Source organism: Argopecten irradians, chromosome 4, assembly GCF_041381155.1.
Source record: "Argopecten irradians isolate NY chromosome 4, Ai_NY, whole genome shotgun sequence".
NCBI lineage: Eukaryota > Metazoa > Mollusca > Bivalvia > Pectinida > Pectinidae > Argopecten > Argopecten irradians.
The window spans coordinates 37001341-37019304 of NC_091137.1; the positions used below are offsets into that span (position 1 = coordinate 37001341).

Genomic DNA, 17964 nt, shown 5'->3' on the forward strand with positions numbered 1-17964 from the left:
TATTTCACTTCAAAATTTCTACAGAAAAATATGAATGTAAATACATGTAAATACTGCTACACAACATCTGACATCATTTGAGATGTACATTGCAGAAATTGAGAAGAATTATTCCATGAACCATTTAAGATAAAGAAATAAGATGTTATCTTTACATTTTATCGAGATCTCAGAAAGCTTCTAGAGTTGAAAGTTACAAGCCAAAGAGAATGCTCAAACCCGCTTGATAATGATAAATACATATGACTGAACTTTGTAATGTCAAACTGATACCATTTGAAGACACCATTAAATTCAAAGAATGCTGTTGGTCACAGCCAGTAACATTTGAACTCAAATAGCTTAAATACAGTGCCAGAGACTTTGAAATAATAAGGTTTGGACAAAATACATTTATCCAATATGTCAAATTCGAGATACCAAAATGATCTTCTGATGATTTCAATGTTGTATTTTTACATGATTTTTGTGACGTCACAGTCACTAAAAGGTGCGACTATTCAGTGGTAATTCATACTTTAACCAAGTCATTTTAATATCTCGTATATATTGACATCTTTACCTTCTTTCCTGGCTTTCCTCTTGAACCAGTCAAACCTCTGGGTCCAGTTAGTCCCTTTTAATGTAAAAGACACACAATACACATTTTTACATAATTTTTATAATACCTTAAAATAACAATTTATTGTGCAATGAGCGTATAAAACTGTTGATACCTTAAAACCTGTCTACAGAACAAACCTAGTCTAGGCAAAAAACGAATAAAATTGGCACCAATATTCTACCCTATACTTTATTATAAATCAGGCATGTCAATGTCTTCAAAGATAAACATAAACTTGAACTGTCACCGGAGTGGACGACTAATACCCCGACTGCACAAATTTAGTAATAACTCCATTAATAGGGGACATTGCAGAACCTATATAATTTACTCAACTCCCCTTTATGTCAGGGTTCTGTGTACCAAATTTTATCAAAATCTGTCAAGTAGTTTAGGAGGAGTTTGTCGGACAAAGTTGTGTCTACAGACAGACAGACAAGCCAATTTCAGTATACCCCCCCCCCTACTAACTCCATTGCAGGGGGTATAAAAATTACAGAGGATCATTTACTTTAAGGTCAAAGGTTGCTTCTAAAAATCCTGAACTATAAATAAATATGAACAGTTGTTTGACTGTTATACCTGTTCTCCTGGATTTCCAGAGTCTCCCTTAGCACCATCAACTCCCGGTGGGCCCTAAACAAATCAAATACATGGTAAATAAACTCTTATTTCTTTTCAAAACAATGCAAAACAAGATAATTTAGTTAGAACAATAATGAATTCATGCATTTAAGCACACTCGTGTTGAACAAGACACCTATTTTCATGTTCAACAAGACACCTACACATGTTCAACAAGACACTAAAGATACTTAGTTTTGTGTTAAACAGAGCACCTACTGTTCAACAAGATGCCAATTTTCATTCTTGTGTTCAACAAAACACCTTTTCTGTGTTCAACAAGACACCTATTTTTGTATTCAGCAAGACACTTATTTTTATATTCAACAAGACACCTTCAACAAGACACCTATTTTCATATTCTACATGACATCTATTTTTATATTCAACAAGACACCTGATATTGAACAAGACACCTATTTTTATATTCAACAATACACCTATTTTCGTATTTAACAAGACATATTTTCATGTTCAACAAGACGCCTATTTCTACACCAATTTTCTTGTGTAATAAGACACCTATTTTTCTGAGAACTTACCACGGCACCAGGGAGACCAGTCATACCAAGAGGACCTCGGGCGCCAGTCATTGCCATCTGGAAAAATTTGAATTATCTAACTAACATACTTTTGTAGCAATTTCTAAAAAATTCTATGAATTTTTTCTATGTATATTTAGCATATGAATTTTAACTTATATTTCTTATATAATTATGTACTTTGTCATGCTTATGTATTTTGCTAAATGCCAGTATGTTAATTTCAAGGGAGAAAATAATTTTCACAACTTTCCAAGGATATTGTATGATCAGGAACATTTTATCTGCAAAATGTTGAGAAATGGATGAACTTTGTATTAGTACCCTTGTTGGCATAAAACGGATTTTCATACCACTAAAATTTGATTTCCTCATTATTAGTCAAAATCTTAAGAATGTATACATGATGTTCTGTACAACTATAAATTACTTATTCAGGATTGAATAACAATTCTCTTTACCATGTGTTGTTCCAGCATAGTTCTGAAAGCTGCAGCTTGGTTGGAGGTCTTACCCTCAGCAGGGAGCTAAAATATACTCAAGTTAATTAATGTAAAGTACAAAAAAAATCATTACTTCTCTTTAAGTCTTCAAAATAGAACAAACTATAGCTGTCAGAAACATTAAATGTATCACAGAGATATTCCTTTGTTTAGACATAATGAAGTTGTGCCAAATTCGAAAAATCTGATTGATATTACAGTAATAGGTTGGTAACACAAGTTAAAATGCCTATCATCAATAGAATCCTTAACAAATCGGGCAGGAAGTGGAGACAGGGCAAACAAATCCTGTAGGCTCTCATGAATTCTTATGGTAATTGGTAACTGAATACTGATGCCTTAGGTAAAATTCATGAATTTTGAGGTCTCAATACTTTTAAGAACTTTCGGCTAGCTGAGGTGTATCAATGTAGACTTCAAATAAATATGAAACATTTACCAGAAAAATTCCATAATACTGATCGTACTTCATTTTGGCACCATAAAACTGAAACTTTTCTGAAGAAAGTTCAGATAGAGCTTCCACAATCAAGGATAACTACTTTAAAACAAATGTCTTTCACATGCAATTTAATCTCGCGGATTTTGAGATCTAAATAAATTCGCAAAGATCTCAATTAAATACCATCTATATAATTTGTATAGATAGAAAACTCCATTTAAGTTTTAAATCCGCAAATGTTAATCTTCGCGAACTTGTTTTGAAATCAAAATTGCAAATGTTTAATTGCCGAGAGAAAGTTTGTTTACAATAACAAGGAATGCTGTGTTCTGTACAAAGGTAAAAGACCAAGTATAAAAAACACAACTAACTGGCATGATAAAGACGTGGCCAGGTGATCCTTGGATTCCAGAAGCTCCAGGAAGTCCGTCACGTCCAGCAAATCCCTGAAATAATCATAACCAACATAATTCTCTGTCTTTTACTTTGTATTCTATAAAATAAACAGGAAATATAAGAAGTTTTAATACAAAATACAGTTATATTTCATACATGATACTTTCTGACTTCATAAACAGACCATTTTAAGTTAAAATCTTAATTAAGGCCCCTTGTCATGAATATATTCAATTATCAAAATGAAATTTTGAAGAACACATTAACTCAGTGGATGAATTCTTTGACACTATCTGCCCTCCAAAATATCCAAATAAAATTTCTTATTACCTGCTCTCTAAAATATCTCAATGAAATTTTGTATTACCCGCTCTCTAAAATATCAAAATGAAATTTTGTATTACCCGCTCTCTAAAATATCAAAATGAAATTTTGTAGAAAACATTGACTTGTTGAATATATTTTTTGACATATTTTTATATATATTTACCCGCTCTCCAGGGGGTCCTGCTGGTCCGGTGGGTCCTCTGGGGCCAGGGGGGCCTGGTGGTCCCTATAAAATGAAAGTGAAACACTCATGGAATTTGAAATTTTTGACATAAAGTCATCACTGAGGTTTACTGTCCTGAAGTCAATTTTTTTAATTCAAATGCTCTCTATGTTAACTTCAATACTAATGAAAATGTTGAAATATTTCTTAATACTAACAAGGAAAAATTTCAAAAAATTATTTCAGTCAATCAGACAAAGTAACCATATAGCTACGGAAGAATCAATCTCATACTTACATATCTGTAGGCATAAGATACTCCAGTTGATTTATCGTACTCCACTAGCTGTTAAGCAAAACAAAAAAAGTTTATCATTATACATAATACATAGTATATATCGACCTAACATAAAATATCAACAAAAGATGGAGTCTGAGGTCATTTTATCCACTTTTGTTGGTATTTTATCCTTTTTATACTTGTTAATCACATTTTTACCTGTGTATAAAGAGCTAAAAACATCACTTTATCCTTTGCTCCATAGGTTGTCTTTATAGGCAGGTTTGACTGAACATCAGTTTTTCATATAAGAACAACCTACCATCGTTGAACAACACTGCCTTCCTCGATGCTCCAGTGGTTACTATCACTGTTGTAATATCCACAGTTATTTCAGCATTTCAGAAGACTACATTTACTGATTGCCATCAAACTTTAAAGCCAAGCAATGTAATGTTATTCTATTCTTTTGATGTTCATCAAAAAACCAGATTACCTGTCTCAACTGTTGTCATACACAGAGCCTTCATCTTTGCTATGACGTAGTCCAGGGGTGGATAATACAGCAGTGATAGTAACTCCTGGAATACCGAGTATGTTTACACTGTTTTCACCTAAATTGTCTGAATAAAATCAGAATAAAATCAGGTAGCACTTACATGCAATCAGATGATCCTATCCACATTTAAAATTGGTAGATATTTTTACTTACCACATTTCCTTCTTGGTCGGTGAGAAGCTCGGGTTCCATTCTACCAGATTTATCGATAGGCAGGAATTCTAAATCTCCCTTTGAAATTGGTGGCAGTTCAATAGCAGCACCAGACTTGTCAACAATCATATCTGGGAAGAGGATGGAATCAGACTTGGTGCTGCTACCGGCCTCAATCCTCACTCCGCACTCTGGTACAAATTCTGTACAAAGAGCTTGAGCAGCCATGGCATCAGGAACAAAAATCAGTTCTTGGAATAGACCCTGTCAGGAAAACAGTTGTTGTAGAGTGTTAAGAGTCTACCTACTGATAGAGAAAGCCGATGAAAAAACATCGATTAACAGGCTCCATTTTCATTATGAGGAATTAACCAACTCAATGACCCCTGGAGAGTCAAAATGAACTTTTCCTGTCTTTGATTTGGAAGAGTTCAAGTGTGTCTTCAGGGGTGAATGCGTTATAATCTGGAAAAGTAGGATTTGCACTGTAGTAAAATCACACCTAACTAGCAAAAAATGTGAGCATAAATATTGATTATGTCAAAATTTCCAACTTTGTTTTTTTCAATAAATCACATTTTGATTTGGTGTATTTATCAGTTTATGATCAAATACAATTTTGGTTTGTTGCAAGTTTACCATTTTCTTCAATGAACTTCAACGAAATGTAGCAATCATAAAGAACAATAAATTGCAGCGCTTGGCTGAATTAAATCAATAACCAGTAGTAATTACATTATAATTACAGGTAAGCATACAAACTGACATCACCATACAGGTAAACTTGGTGACAATACAACTTCATTCACAATATCCTCCATGGGTAAGTAAGCTGATGTGACGAAATTCTTTTGATGAATCTCCATGGGTAAGTAAGCTGATGTGACGAAATTCTTTTGATGAATCACAGAAAAATAAACTCATCATGGTGACTCAACGACAATACTTACCTGAAATACTGTCTCATCATCTAAACTTGCTCCAAGGAAAATTTCAGCTTTTCGTGGAAATTGTGTAGGTCGGTTTTTAAGATTGATAGGTTCAAGCTCTTCACAGTTATAGTTCACTGTCAATAAATTTTTCTGGATGCTCAGTCCTAATCTTTGCCACCTGTGAATGTAAGAAATACATGTTAGGTCATGTGATTACTTGGAGGACGAGAGGTCCCATCGCCTTAACTGTCATCTGACCAATCAATTCAATTGAAGACTTCAAGAAATCTCCCCATTGGCTAAAACTTATAGAATCTTTCCCTACCGAGAGGGTGTAACAACAAAATCACATCCCTCGTGTGAATTCCTGAACATCCAACCCAAGGCTTGCTGAGGGTTGGATGTTCAGGAATTCCCTCAAAGGTTAGAATTTCTTTGTCACACCCTCATAGGTAGAGAATTATTCTTTTTCTCCCGAATACAAAAGATAAAGATGAGATGATAGCCTAAAAAACAAGCATTTTCACCGCGACATAAAGTCATGACGTCACATAATTGTTTTCAGATTCAAACTTTTAGCGCGCACAATCTGTCATACCCTAGGGGTTGACAAAGAAATCTCCAATGGCTAAAACTGGTCACAAATCAGTGAATTGTGGGAGCATATAATTGTCTTCTCCCAATAATGTAGCACACAATGAAGTTGGTTTGAACCCAATGCAAGTAAGCGTTAAGGAGGAGTAGGTTTTTAATGGAAAAATTCAGGAAATTTTCTCTCATGGAGCCCCATCCCTCTGTCCCCAGGGGCCGAACCAGATTGACCTTTAGTTTTATACATGTATGACAGGAGACAGGTTAATAAGGATATCATGACTGTTCAGGTCATCCTCGATATTCCAAGGGTTACTATTACTATAATTAACTCCACTTCTGGAACATTCCATAGCAAAACTGAAGGCTCTGTGGATGACATCAGATGAGACAGGTAGTTTGTACTACATTAAAGGAATCAAATGACGGTACACTTTTGACTGCAGTAAGACTTTGCATTTTGACTTTGCTGCATCTTTAAATTTTCTAAGCAAGTCTCTACAGGTCTGTAATAGGTCAGTATTTTTTCTCCTGAATTGCCTTCAGTTTTGCTATGAAATATCTCAGGGGTGGATATAACAATAGTTATTGTAACCCCTGGAATATTGAGGATGCCTTCAGGTCAGATCATAAGGTGACCTTATGAATAACATTATTGTTAGAGTAAGATATCATAGATCCTATATTTAAAGAGGATAAAGATGAGATTCCTTTATAGATTTAGGAGCCAGCATTGAATAATTTACATCATAAGCCATACCTTTTCCTGTTTTTTCAAAACATTTTGTAACATTTGGAGCCTATATATCATAAGAACCCAATAAGTGCCTTTCCTCGCTTTTGAGTCCTAATGCACTATGTACACTGACCAAGAATCTAAATATTTATTAAATTGATTCAAACCAAAAATTTGAAACCATATAGCCATTTTTAGTCATAATGATATTTTTGTGATTACATGGGACATGGTTTTGATCATGAAAATATGACTCGTAGTTAATTTTTTTTCAAACTAATTTGTGGACTACTTGGTGCAACATTTTGGTGTGCAGACAACTAAAGATGGTGTCAGTCAAAGTATTATTTATAGAAGTTATAGAAGTTATCAGTTGGGAATTTTAGGCAGTATTTGCAAATTTTTTAAGGCATCTGGCATATATACATCAAATGGTCAGATCCAAAACTATCTGACCATAAGGAAAATGAAAATGGACCCTCAGAAACGGGCCGTGGTAGACGAGTGGTAAAGACGTCCTTAGATATTATTAGAAGCGTTCCATCTCTAGGTTGCGAGTTTCAATCCAATATGGGGCATTTGCCAGGTACTGACTGCTGGTTGGTGTTTTTTCTCCGGGTACTCTGGCTTTCCTCCACCAACAAACCTGGCACGTCCTTAAATATCCTTGGCTGTTAATAGGACATTAAACTAATAAAACCAAACCAAAATTAAAGTCCATCAGAAAATTCCCACCAGTACAACTTACCCTGAACTTGTGTCAATGCCCAAATCATAAGCAATTTCTTCTCGATGAACAGATTGTCTGTCGTTGAATAAAAATCGTGTTGTTTGTCCAATCGTTAAACTCATCAATTCTGTTAAACTGTCCTCCTCCGAAGAAGAGTAAATTGAAAACAGTGTGGTGTCAACTTCCGAAGTTTTTTTAAAGACAACAATGATGGAAAAGTCATCCACAAATAGTCCCCCAGACTCTGTAAAAAAACAATAAATAAAATTCATAAAAATATGCACTCATTCATCCCTGAAATTCCATAATGGACTTCACTAGTCTTTGATTTAGAAGAGCCTAAATTAGTCTTCAGATATGAATGAGTTTATTACTCATATTTTAACAATTGTAATTACAATTCATATATATACATATATGTATACTTCAATTAAATTAAAAAGTCTGAAAAGTCAACCATACACTAAAACTAATAAATTCAAACTTAGTTTCAAATATTTGAATTAATAACAAAACCTTAGTTAAATATGTAAATTAAAAGTACACATCTGCCAAGAGATTTTTTTTTAATTTACATCGCAACTATAATTATTATACTTGGTTCAAATGACATGTACCAAAAATGATGTATTTAAACTTAATTTCAAATGTTTGAATTTAAAAACAGCCTAGGGTAAATATGTACAATAATATCAGTTCACATCTACCTTAAGAATTCAACATTATTTTTTATAATCTATTTAATCTAATATTTCAATAAATACCAATTCAGCTAATGTGTGAAAATGTAACTTACGAGGGAAAACCTGACTGACACTGGCTGTAAGCGATGTTTGCTCATCAAAAGCTGTAGCTGTATCCGTTTCATTTAGATGTGGCCCTCTTCTGTCACAAAAGCCTCGTACAGTTCTTACATTCTGGAAATTGTCATCGATTTCCAATATACGGCTTTTTACATAAACTGAAAAAAAAGAAAGAGCCATTGATTAACTCTTATTATTAGCATACATAGTATATGACAATGATCAATAGTTTGTAACAGCCGCGTGAAAGTGGAAAAGATACAAAAAGAATAACTTTATTAGCTCAGTTAATAGTGAGTGCAACGTAACTGTTCAGGACATCATTATTGAACACACTGAATGAAAAAAACTGGTGCTCATAGAAATCATGACAAAATATCTTCTAAATTTTGTTAAAAAATGCTTTTAAATGCGATATGGAAATAATGTATACAGCTACACTGTATTCATATTCTCTCTAGACACTGTATGTAGAATACAAATACAGTAAAGCATTTTTAATTCTAACTGCGGGGGACCCATCTATGGTTCAAGGACTGATTAGGGGTTGGCTAGCGACAGCCAAACATTGTCATATCAATTAAAACAAACTATGCATTTCAATAACATTTGAACTTGTGTGTTTTACAGTATTTTATGATTTATAAATGTGGTTTTCAACCCATAAAATGCACATTGAAAATATTGTAAAATCTTAAGGACCAAACACCTATTTGACTATAGATTGTTAAAATACCTATATATTTGAAGGAAAGGGAATTTATTTCTGTTCAAGGAAAAAAGAGTATTCAACGAATAGCAGTTTATGCTATCCAGGTTTTCCTTACATTAAATATATGAGAAATAGTTGGGACCTTGCGACTAGCTCAAAAAATGGAGTGTATTCAAGGAATGTGAGTTAAGTTAAAGGGGTTTTACCTGGTACTGTACTATATTTACATGAGGATTTTTCATTCCACCTATACAATACATTGTCATGAATGTACACCTTTTCTAGGAAAGCAAAGAAAACATTGCAGTTATAGATGCCTATTATGTTCTTAAAATATTCTGGTAAATGACAATTACCGATACATGTATAAACTGAATGGGACATATACATTCAATCCAAAATATAGATTAGTATTGGTTTAATGGTAGCGCAGAAAATAAATCTATGCATGGGTGAAAATTGTAAAAAACACTGAAATAGCCATTACATTATGATGTTATGTATTGCAACAAGGAATCTGTAGTGGGTTTTTTTTTTTTTCAAATACTGGCATTGTATGTAACTTTGGAGTCATTCACTATTAGTGTTGGGAATCGGTTGTAAAATCACAATCGATGATTGGTTAAGGACAACCTACTAACTATTAATTTTTTAATAGGATACCATTTATAGCAAATTGTCCTATGTTTCTATATTTAACATTTTAGTTTCTTTGAGAATTTATAAAGATATATAATAAACCAACAGTATAAAGAAGTATTTTTTAAAATTCAAATCATTGTGTGTCTAAAATGTCTAAGACATTTTGAAAAGTGGTTTTACACCAATATACACATAATAAAGGATTAGAACAGCATAAAATAAGCACAAATTATCTCCCATTTAAATGATTGATTATTAACTTTCATTATCAATAGTCTTTTGGAAAATTATAATTGATCAATCATCGATTAAAATTGAAAATTGGTCCAACGCTATTTTCTTTACAATATGTACTTCATGAAATACTGGTAACAAGAGCTGTTTGAGGGCATCAAAGCTCACCTCTGGCAGCCTTTATTGGCTTTAAAGATCATGATCACGAGTGTACATTTTTGCCCATTGGGCCTCTTGAAAATCTTAAAATAATGAGTTGTACCCCTAAAATGATTTCTCATATCCATAACAATATATTATGTAATTCTAAGCTCCTATATCAAGGCAGAAATTAATGTCAGTTGTATAGGAAAAGTAATGTACGAGTTGGCCCTTTTGACATCCTGAAATTCTCAAAATTCCATTTTTCTTATCCTTCAAATATTTGTCCGTAGTTTATACCAAAATGAAAACTTGTAATCCAATATCCATGCAGAATTCCATATCACTTGTTAGATAACAGTATTTCAACACCATAATCTTAACCTGGTTATTTCTAACGCCAAGGCCGACCCAAAGGCGGTGAGAGGTGAGCTAAAAATTCAACAATGTTTTGAAAATTCATTCATCACATACATAATAAGTTAAATTTTGAGAATCCAAACTGTAACTGAACAAAGCTTAAATGACAACCTTTACTAATACACAAGCTTAAAGATGCTTCACCGCTGACAGAGCATAAATGATATTCATCATTTGAACAATAACTGGTGTTTAATCATGTATATATATACCTAATTAACACAAAAAATAACATAAAATAATTTATTTTGCCTTTGGTGCATGCGCAATCAGTACTTCATTCCATATAAGATATAGTGCCACAGAATTTTTTCGGGATGCAATTAATTATTTTTCATATTTTTAACTTGAAGTAAAATTAGAAGCTCAAACTTTTCAATGGTGGTAATGGTGTAAAGTAAGTAACTTTTCTAAGTGAAGAAAAATACTAAGTCGTCTGCTCTTGTTTTTGATAGTGAAAAATTACCATTTGTCAGCGGTGGAGCATCTTTAACTAAGAACATTTTTGCCCACTGGGCCTCTTGAATTTCTCGAAATCATGCGTTCTATTCCTCAATATGATTTTCCATTGCCAATACAACACTTATATTCCTTTAGTAGGCAGAAGCCAATGTCAGAGGTTTCAAAAACACAAGTTTCTTCACTTGCACCACAACTATTGACAAATATTATCATTCATATACATTTGACTCTTTGGCCTTTTGAAATTCTCAAAATCTTGTGCTTTCTCTTGTAAAATGATTACGTACCCATACCCAACACAACAGATACAATCCTCGCCCAAAAAAAAAAGAAAAAAAAAATTGACATCATAACTAATAAAATTATTTTACAATTTGCACTAAAAATGAATGCCAATGCCATAATGATGCAAATTACGGTATGCACCTCATCCCTCAAGAGGCAAGCTTAATGATGCAAATTACGGTAAGTGCGAAAAATATTGAATGTACAAATAGTTCATTATTTGGAAAAGAAATCACAATAAATATTGTCAATCTACAATGTAAAATTATTTTTCATGAGTTTCTCTTTCATCTGCTTTCATCTGTATCACCTAAACAGTGGTCAACTTTTTACCAGCTTTAGAGCAAATTTTTTAATTTTTCATTTATTTTGTGGATCTTAATTTTAAACTTTTTTAATTTTTCATTTATTTTGTGGATCTTAATTTTAAACTTGAATATATCATATTCGACTCTTGGCTTTGATGCAAATGTCTATTTGTGATAGCTAGGTTTTGACTCTTCAGATTTCTGAGAATGATTATTTGACAAGTTTCTGAATCTGCTATAAGTCAAGAGTCAACTGGATGCCATGGACTCCTAAATAAAATGATGGAAGTCTGAGGGACTCAACTGATGTGAAGCATTAGAAATAGATAAATCATATGCAGGTATTATGTAATTCCAATGAACGAATACAAGCGATCATAGAATAATGATTAAAGAAGCAAGACAGAAAGATCTGAAGGTAAAAGCCTGATTTTCTTAGTTTCCTACCATTGCAGTGATTTATGGGATTCGTCTAGACTAGCGGGTCCTGGAATCATACTTTTCTTGTAGAACTCACCAATATTTTGAAAACTCTCTATCTCTTTGTACCGGAATTTAGCAAATTAAAAATTAAGTATTCCGAACTTGCCTTAAAAATCCTACATTAATTTCAATTGCTGCATCACATGTCATTGTAAATTTCCAATGTCGTAACATGCTGAGAATCATAACACTCCGCAACCATTACCAAACAATATCCCTAAATATGGGGCAATGGTTGCGGAGTGTTATGATTCTCTGCATGTTACCACAAGCCCTCCACCACTAGGTCATAAGTTCCAATCCCATGTAGGGAAGTTGCTAGCTACTGACCCCTGGTAGATTGGGTATTCCAACTTTCCTTCATCATCTGAATCTGGCATATCCTTAAATGACCCCTTAATTGGACATTAAAACTAATTAAAACCAAACCAAATCCTTAAACATCAATTAACATTAACAATAACAAAGTTTTTCCAGATGCAGGTCTCTGCATCTCTGGTAAAATTAACGTGGATGTGAAAATAACAGGGTTCTAGGGAGTTATACACTTTTGATAGCCAGGATGTAATTATAAGTACATGAGGGGTCTTAAGAGTGGGAGAAAACCCATGTGATCGGGCAGGTGACCCCGAACCTTTCCACATCTGTGCCGGGGATTGAACCCCAACCGGCCAGTGAAAGTCCAGTAGCTAAACTGCTACACAACCCGATCATCCTGCTAGCCTTTCTTGCCCTTATACAGATATCTACTGGTTGTGAACCATGCCAAAAAGTCAAACAAGTCTTACAAACACATGCCATGACCAAGCTTGAATTGCTTTACAGATATAAAAAAGTGACTGTGATGAGAATTTTTCTTTGGAAACAATGGTTGATAAACTACTCTTGAAATTTATCTAGGATATCTATGCACTGTAGGAATTGTTCATATTGCAAAATGATATCAACATATTGTACTATTCTGAATTGTAGTTATGAAAAATTACATCAAGTTCTCATCAGAAATTCTTGTAATTAAAGTAAAAACATCAGAACAAATTCCTGAAATTAAAGATAAAACCTCAAAAACCTTCTTGTAATTCTTCAAGTTTGTCATTTAAGACAAAACTTTGCTTGAGGTTTCTTAAAGAAGTCTTCAAAATAACTATAGCATCAGTGACAGCAAATCCCTGTGCCTTTTTAAATTTTTTGATCACCCACTATATGAATAAAATGTTACTAAATTGAAAGCTATTATAAGTAAAATATATCTTTGGCCTAGGCTAGCTATCAAAATAATTATATACTGCTACCTTAAATAATTTTTTAAATCATTTTAACTCAGTTTAGGAAAATAGACTAAAATTCCTCGCATTTCTAATTAAAGGTCAGATCAACATCCAGGGATAGTTCCAATTGCATGGTATGGGTGGTACATCTATCAATTTACTAAAACTGTATGTTCAACTTTCCCAGTATAAATACAAAGTTACAAAGATTGTGTGAATCCACCTTTAACTAATTAAACCAAAACATCTTTTATATAAAAAATAACTTGAGTTTATTTATATATATATATATATATATAATTAGGGAGATTGGAAACTTATTATGGTCAATGAAGTCACAATAAAATTTCAAAAGAATGATTAAACACATATATGGAATAATTAACCACAACATGTGATTGAATGATGCAGACACTGCTAAGGCAAAGGTTTTTGATGAACCACTTCCTTAACACTGGAAAAATATATAGGCCTGTTAGCTAAGTCCTAGTTTCAAAGTGTAGTTGGATTGGACTTGGTCGATCATTGGTGACAAGGCCAAAGGCCAGGTAGCTCAGTCAGTAGAGCACTCAGCTAGTGTTTGGAAGGTCCCAGGTTCGAATCCCGGTCTGGCAGCTACATTTTCTCCTCTCCTGTTACAGAACTAACTCCCAAACTAAATAACTCACGGCGGTGGTGTTTAGAAGGGTCTAGTATGTCTTTGAGTGCAAAGACTTTGAGAAAGGAGGGAGGAGACTGTAGCGATATTGGACTGGGTCGATTATGGGTACCAGGTAGCTCAGCCGGTAGAGCACTTGGCTAGGCCTAGTGTTTGAAGGGTCTCAGGTTCGAATCCGGTCTGGCCACTACATTTTCTCCTCTATTGTTACAAAAGAATATCATAATATGGTTGTCAATTAGTTTATAGCTGATTTTCATTATTTTTTTCTAATACAATCAATAATATTTACAATCAGCAGTGAGATAGCCGGTTTAAAAACATTTTCCTTGCAATAGCCTGAATACTTTATGATATAACTTTCACATGATTTTTGTCACTTTTCACTTTAAAATATCGTAATATTTTTATTAACTTTTATTACATATCGAAGTTATCTTCCTATTGTACATGTATATGAACGTGTTTAAAAGCAGATAGCAAAACACAAGACACACGCATGATCTCTACTCATCGATAGGTTTACATACATCGGATACTTGGCCTAAATATTCAAACATGTTTACAGGCCATCTGCAGGGTCAACTATGTTGGATCTTGGGGTTTCGCCCCAAATGTGACGCGGCGATAGATGTCGATTTCCTATTCGTTCTGAGTACCCTGAAGTCAATTGTTTCAATCTTATAGGAAGGAAAGACATAATTTCTTTTAAAAATCCCGACTCTGATAGTCTATTATCACAAATATTGCTTGACGCAGGACTAGTTGTTGAATGATCCACCATCTTCGAGTCAAATTGAAAGAGCGCGGCAAAATCAGTGTCTGACAAACGCTTCCATTTGGGAGCATTCGATATTACATTGTGGTCACCGGCGGGTTCGGTTTAAACTTTTTGCAAAAAATGGACATTTTAGCAATAATCCTCTTTGAAATGTAATTTTACATGACTTTCGAATATTTTTCCGAATGAAAGTATTTTGTAATTATAGTTTGCATAGCAAATATGATATCTAACATGGCTAGCACTTGCACATCCAAAATGAATATCTTGTTTAGAATGAAGGTTAATTATCTAGGCATACTTGTATTGTTGTAAGCATACATGTAGTACTTGTGGGATACAATGTCTGAATCGTATATAGAACTTAAAAATAGTATTTTTTCCTACATACAATTCATTACAAGTATGTGCGCGCCTTAAGCTTGTTCAACAGAATACGAATATGAAATGTGATAGGTATGTTTCAAGGAGATCTTTTATCACCAAGATTGTTTTCCACTTTATTGAATGCAGATGATTTTGTGGCGTTCTTAGAATATTAGTCAAATTATTTAAAGGTTCTTTGATAAATGACTTACTTTTGGTCTTACTTAGATAAATGAAAAAAATGTCGAGCCAGTTGTAAGTCCACTTAAAATCCAATCATCAATGATATCAACATTTTAACAACAAAAAACTAGAAAGATGCTTATTCTTCAGTGGGAATAATGAATTACGAAATTCTACATGCTATTTTTCATCTTTCTCAGAATTTTGAGGATTAAGTACCCCACACTCCAAAAGAATGTCAAAGTGACCGTAAGTGTTTCTAAGTATCAATATATTTTAATCATAAGTGAGGCATTGTGTCTATATATTTTGTCATGTTTTTAAAAAGGAGAAGAACTTTCAATATTATGTAAACTTATACCAGTATATACGTCACAGCGGAAGAAGTATTGACAAGTAGTGAAGTTATCCACTAAGGGGCAACCACATCTACAACGAGCCATGGCAATCAAGAGGCATCTATACAAGCCAGTACAGGCTTCCTATTATGCAGATTTCAAAGTTCATCCAAAGTGACCATGCAATCGTATCGAAAAAGCTTAGTACACGAACTACAAATGTAATGGAGCTAAGTCTATTTAATAATAATGTTGTCCATTCTTTAGAAAATATGTGTGCAGCAATTGAGACGAAAAACTTATTGCAGTGAACGTATAAACAATTCTAGACAACCTCCGTGATGTCGATTCCTAGTTCCTAGTTCTTTATTCCATTATTTATTCGATTTCCTGATTACTTATCCGAATTCTAACTACTAATTAACATCGGAAATGGTTCAAAATGAATTATTATGCATTACAATGATGTATTTTACCTTTTAATTGCTCATTAAGGGCCCATTACTTATTCGATTCCATGATTTCTTATTCAAATTCAAACTACAATTAACATCAGAAATGGTTCAAAATGCATTATTATGAATCACAATGATGTATTTGACCAAAGGTCAAATTGATGATTGTGATTCATAATAATGCATTTTGAATTCTAATGTTAATTAGTGGTTATGATTCGAATGAGTAATGGAATAGGGAATAGGAACTAGGAATCAACTTCATGGAGGTTTCAGGATATTACATATATGGAGTAACTGTGATCTGTACAAGCAAATGGTGAATAAAGTATCACAGCAATCTTACCTAACAAAACCGTTACCGAGTCAATTGAGTCTGAGACTTTCAGCACACAATAAATTTAGCAATAGAATCATGATGGTATTAGAATATTCCCATATGTCGTAGATATTATATTAATTAACTGTAATGTATTAGCAGTTGAAGAAAAAATATGTTTTACTCGTATGTGGAAAATACATGTAATCAAGTCTTGGACAAAACTATATAAAAAGAAATATTTTGAGGAAAAAAACCCTTCCGTCATCAAAATACATGTAATTAATGATTAAGCACATATACTCAAAGGTAATTGGACTTACTTGGAAGATTTATCAATGAAGCTTCTAGTTACAGAAATACAGAAATGTGTAAATATACTTTGTTTAGATGTTGATTGTTCATGTACAAATGTAATATAAAAAGACAATTGATCAATCTGACTTATGTAAAGGTGGACTAATAAGTGTAAAACCTCTCTGTGTCCGTCTGTCGTGTTTACAAAATGATATCATCTTACGTTTTTCATGTCTTTCTAACTGATCATTACATCATTGTTCCTTATACATGTACTTATATTATATTACTGCATATTATTATCGGCTGAGTTACTGGGGGCATTCTACCATCTATAAGATGAAGTGGATATATTCATTTTTTGTTGTCATTGGTGTTGGTTAATGTTTTTATAAAAGTACAGTTGTATAATGCATATTTAGGTTAATCAGTTTCTGTACATTGAAATTGTGATTTGATGAATTTGTTTTCACCCTGAAGATATTCTCTAAATATGACATATTTTAGGACACTCTGTACTATACATTTATACACTATATTCTACCGCCAACAAAGTGATTGAACCGACAACTAGAGAATTAAAACAAACATAAGCACGAGAACCTTTCAATTTTTACGTCAATATTATAAATAGCAAACTTTTCTCTTTAAAGCTATACAAGCAACAAAAAGATAAATCGTCAGAACTTTTTATGTGAAGCATTGAACGTGTCATATTTCTTCAAAATTGAAGGGTAGGGTGACATAGCATATCAACCACAAATGTTATTCCATAAAAGAAAACATAAGAGGAAAATTCATCCACTCGTCTGTTTTTGCTGATCGCTGAGCAACAGCAGCACAACTAGCTAAAGCGCTCCATAGACTCTTCGCAAGAGGACACCGTCCATTATATATCAATTTCTGGAAAATGTTACGAATATCAATAATTTTGATTCTGTGTCCGGGCCAAAGTCTATGAAAAGATTACTATACTGACTCAGAAAGTGGGAGGACTGATGAATGGTGACTAGAGGTATATGGTCCAATTGTTTAATCATTTACCTCTGAAAGCACAGTTAAACTCTTCTTAACCATGGACTAGATCAGTCCATTATGGACTTTCAGGCGTTAGCGAGTTCAGAACTATTATTTAGTATAAAATTCGTTGCTATAGATTTATTTTAACTTTTAAGATGTTTCATAGTTTGGTTCATTGAGGGCCTCATTTTTGGTCTTCAGATGAGC

The 17964-nt window shown here is 33.3% G+C and overlaps 1 protein-coding gene across 1 annotated transcript in view; it reads right to left on the reverse strand.

Annotated features, from left to right (window-relative positions):
• Positions 1-17964, reverse strand: part of LOC138321531 (collagen alpha-1(XI) chain-like) — a 69189-nt gene that overhangs the window by 38730 nt on the left and 12495 nt on the right. The window contains exons 2-12 of the mRNA XM_069265279.1: positions 8379-8543; positions 7601-7826; positions 5544-5703; positions 4594-4857; positions 3900-3947; positions 3602-3664; positions 3087-3161; positions 2232-2297; positions 1771-1827; positions 1187-1240; positions 563-616 (exon numbers count right to left, since the gene is read on the reverse strand). Of these exons, the coding sequence (XP_069121380.1) occupies positions 563-616; positions 1187-1240; positions 1771-1827; positions 2232-2297; positions 3087-3161; positions 3602-3664; positions 3900-3947; positions 4594-4857; positions 5544-5703; positions 7601-7826; positions 8379-8543 (1232 nt within the window). The remainder of the gene's footprint in view (positions 1-562; positions 617-1186; positions 1241-1770; positions 1828-2231; positions 2298-3086; positions 3162-3601; positions 3665-3899; positions 3948-4593; positions 4858-5543; positions 5704-7600; positions 7827-8378; positions 8544-17964) is intronic.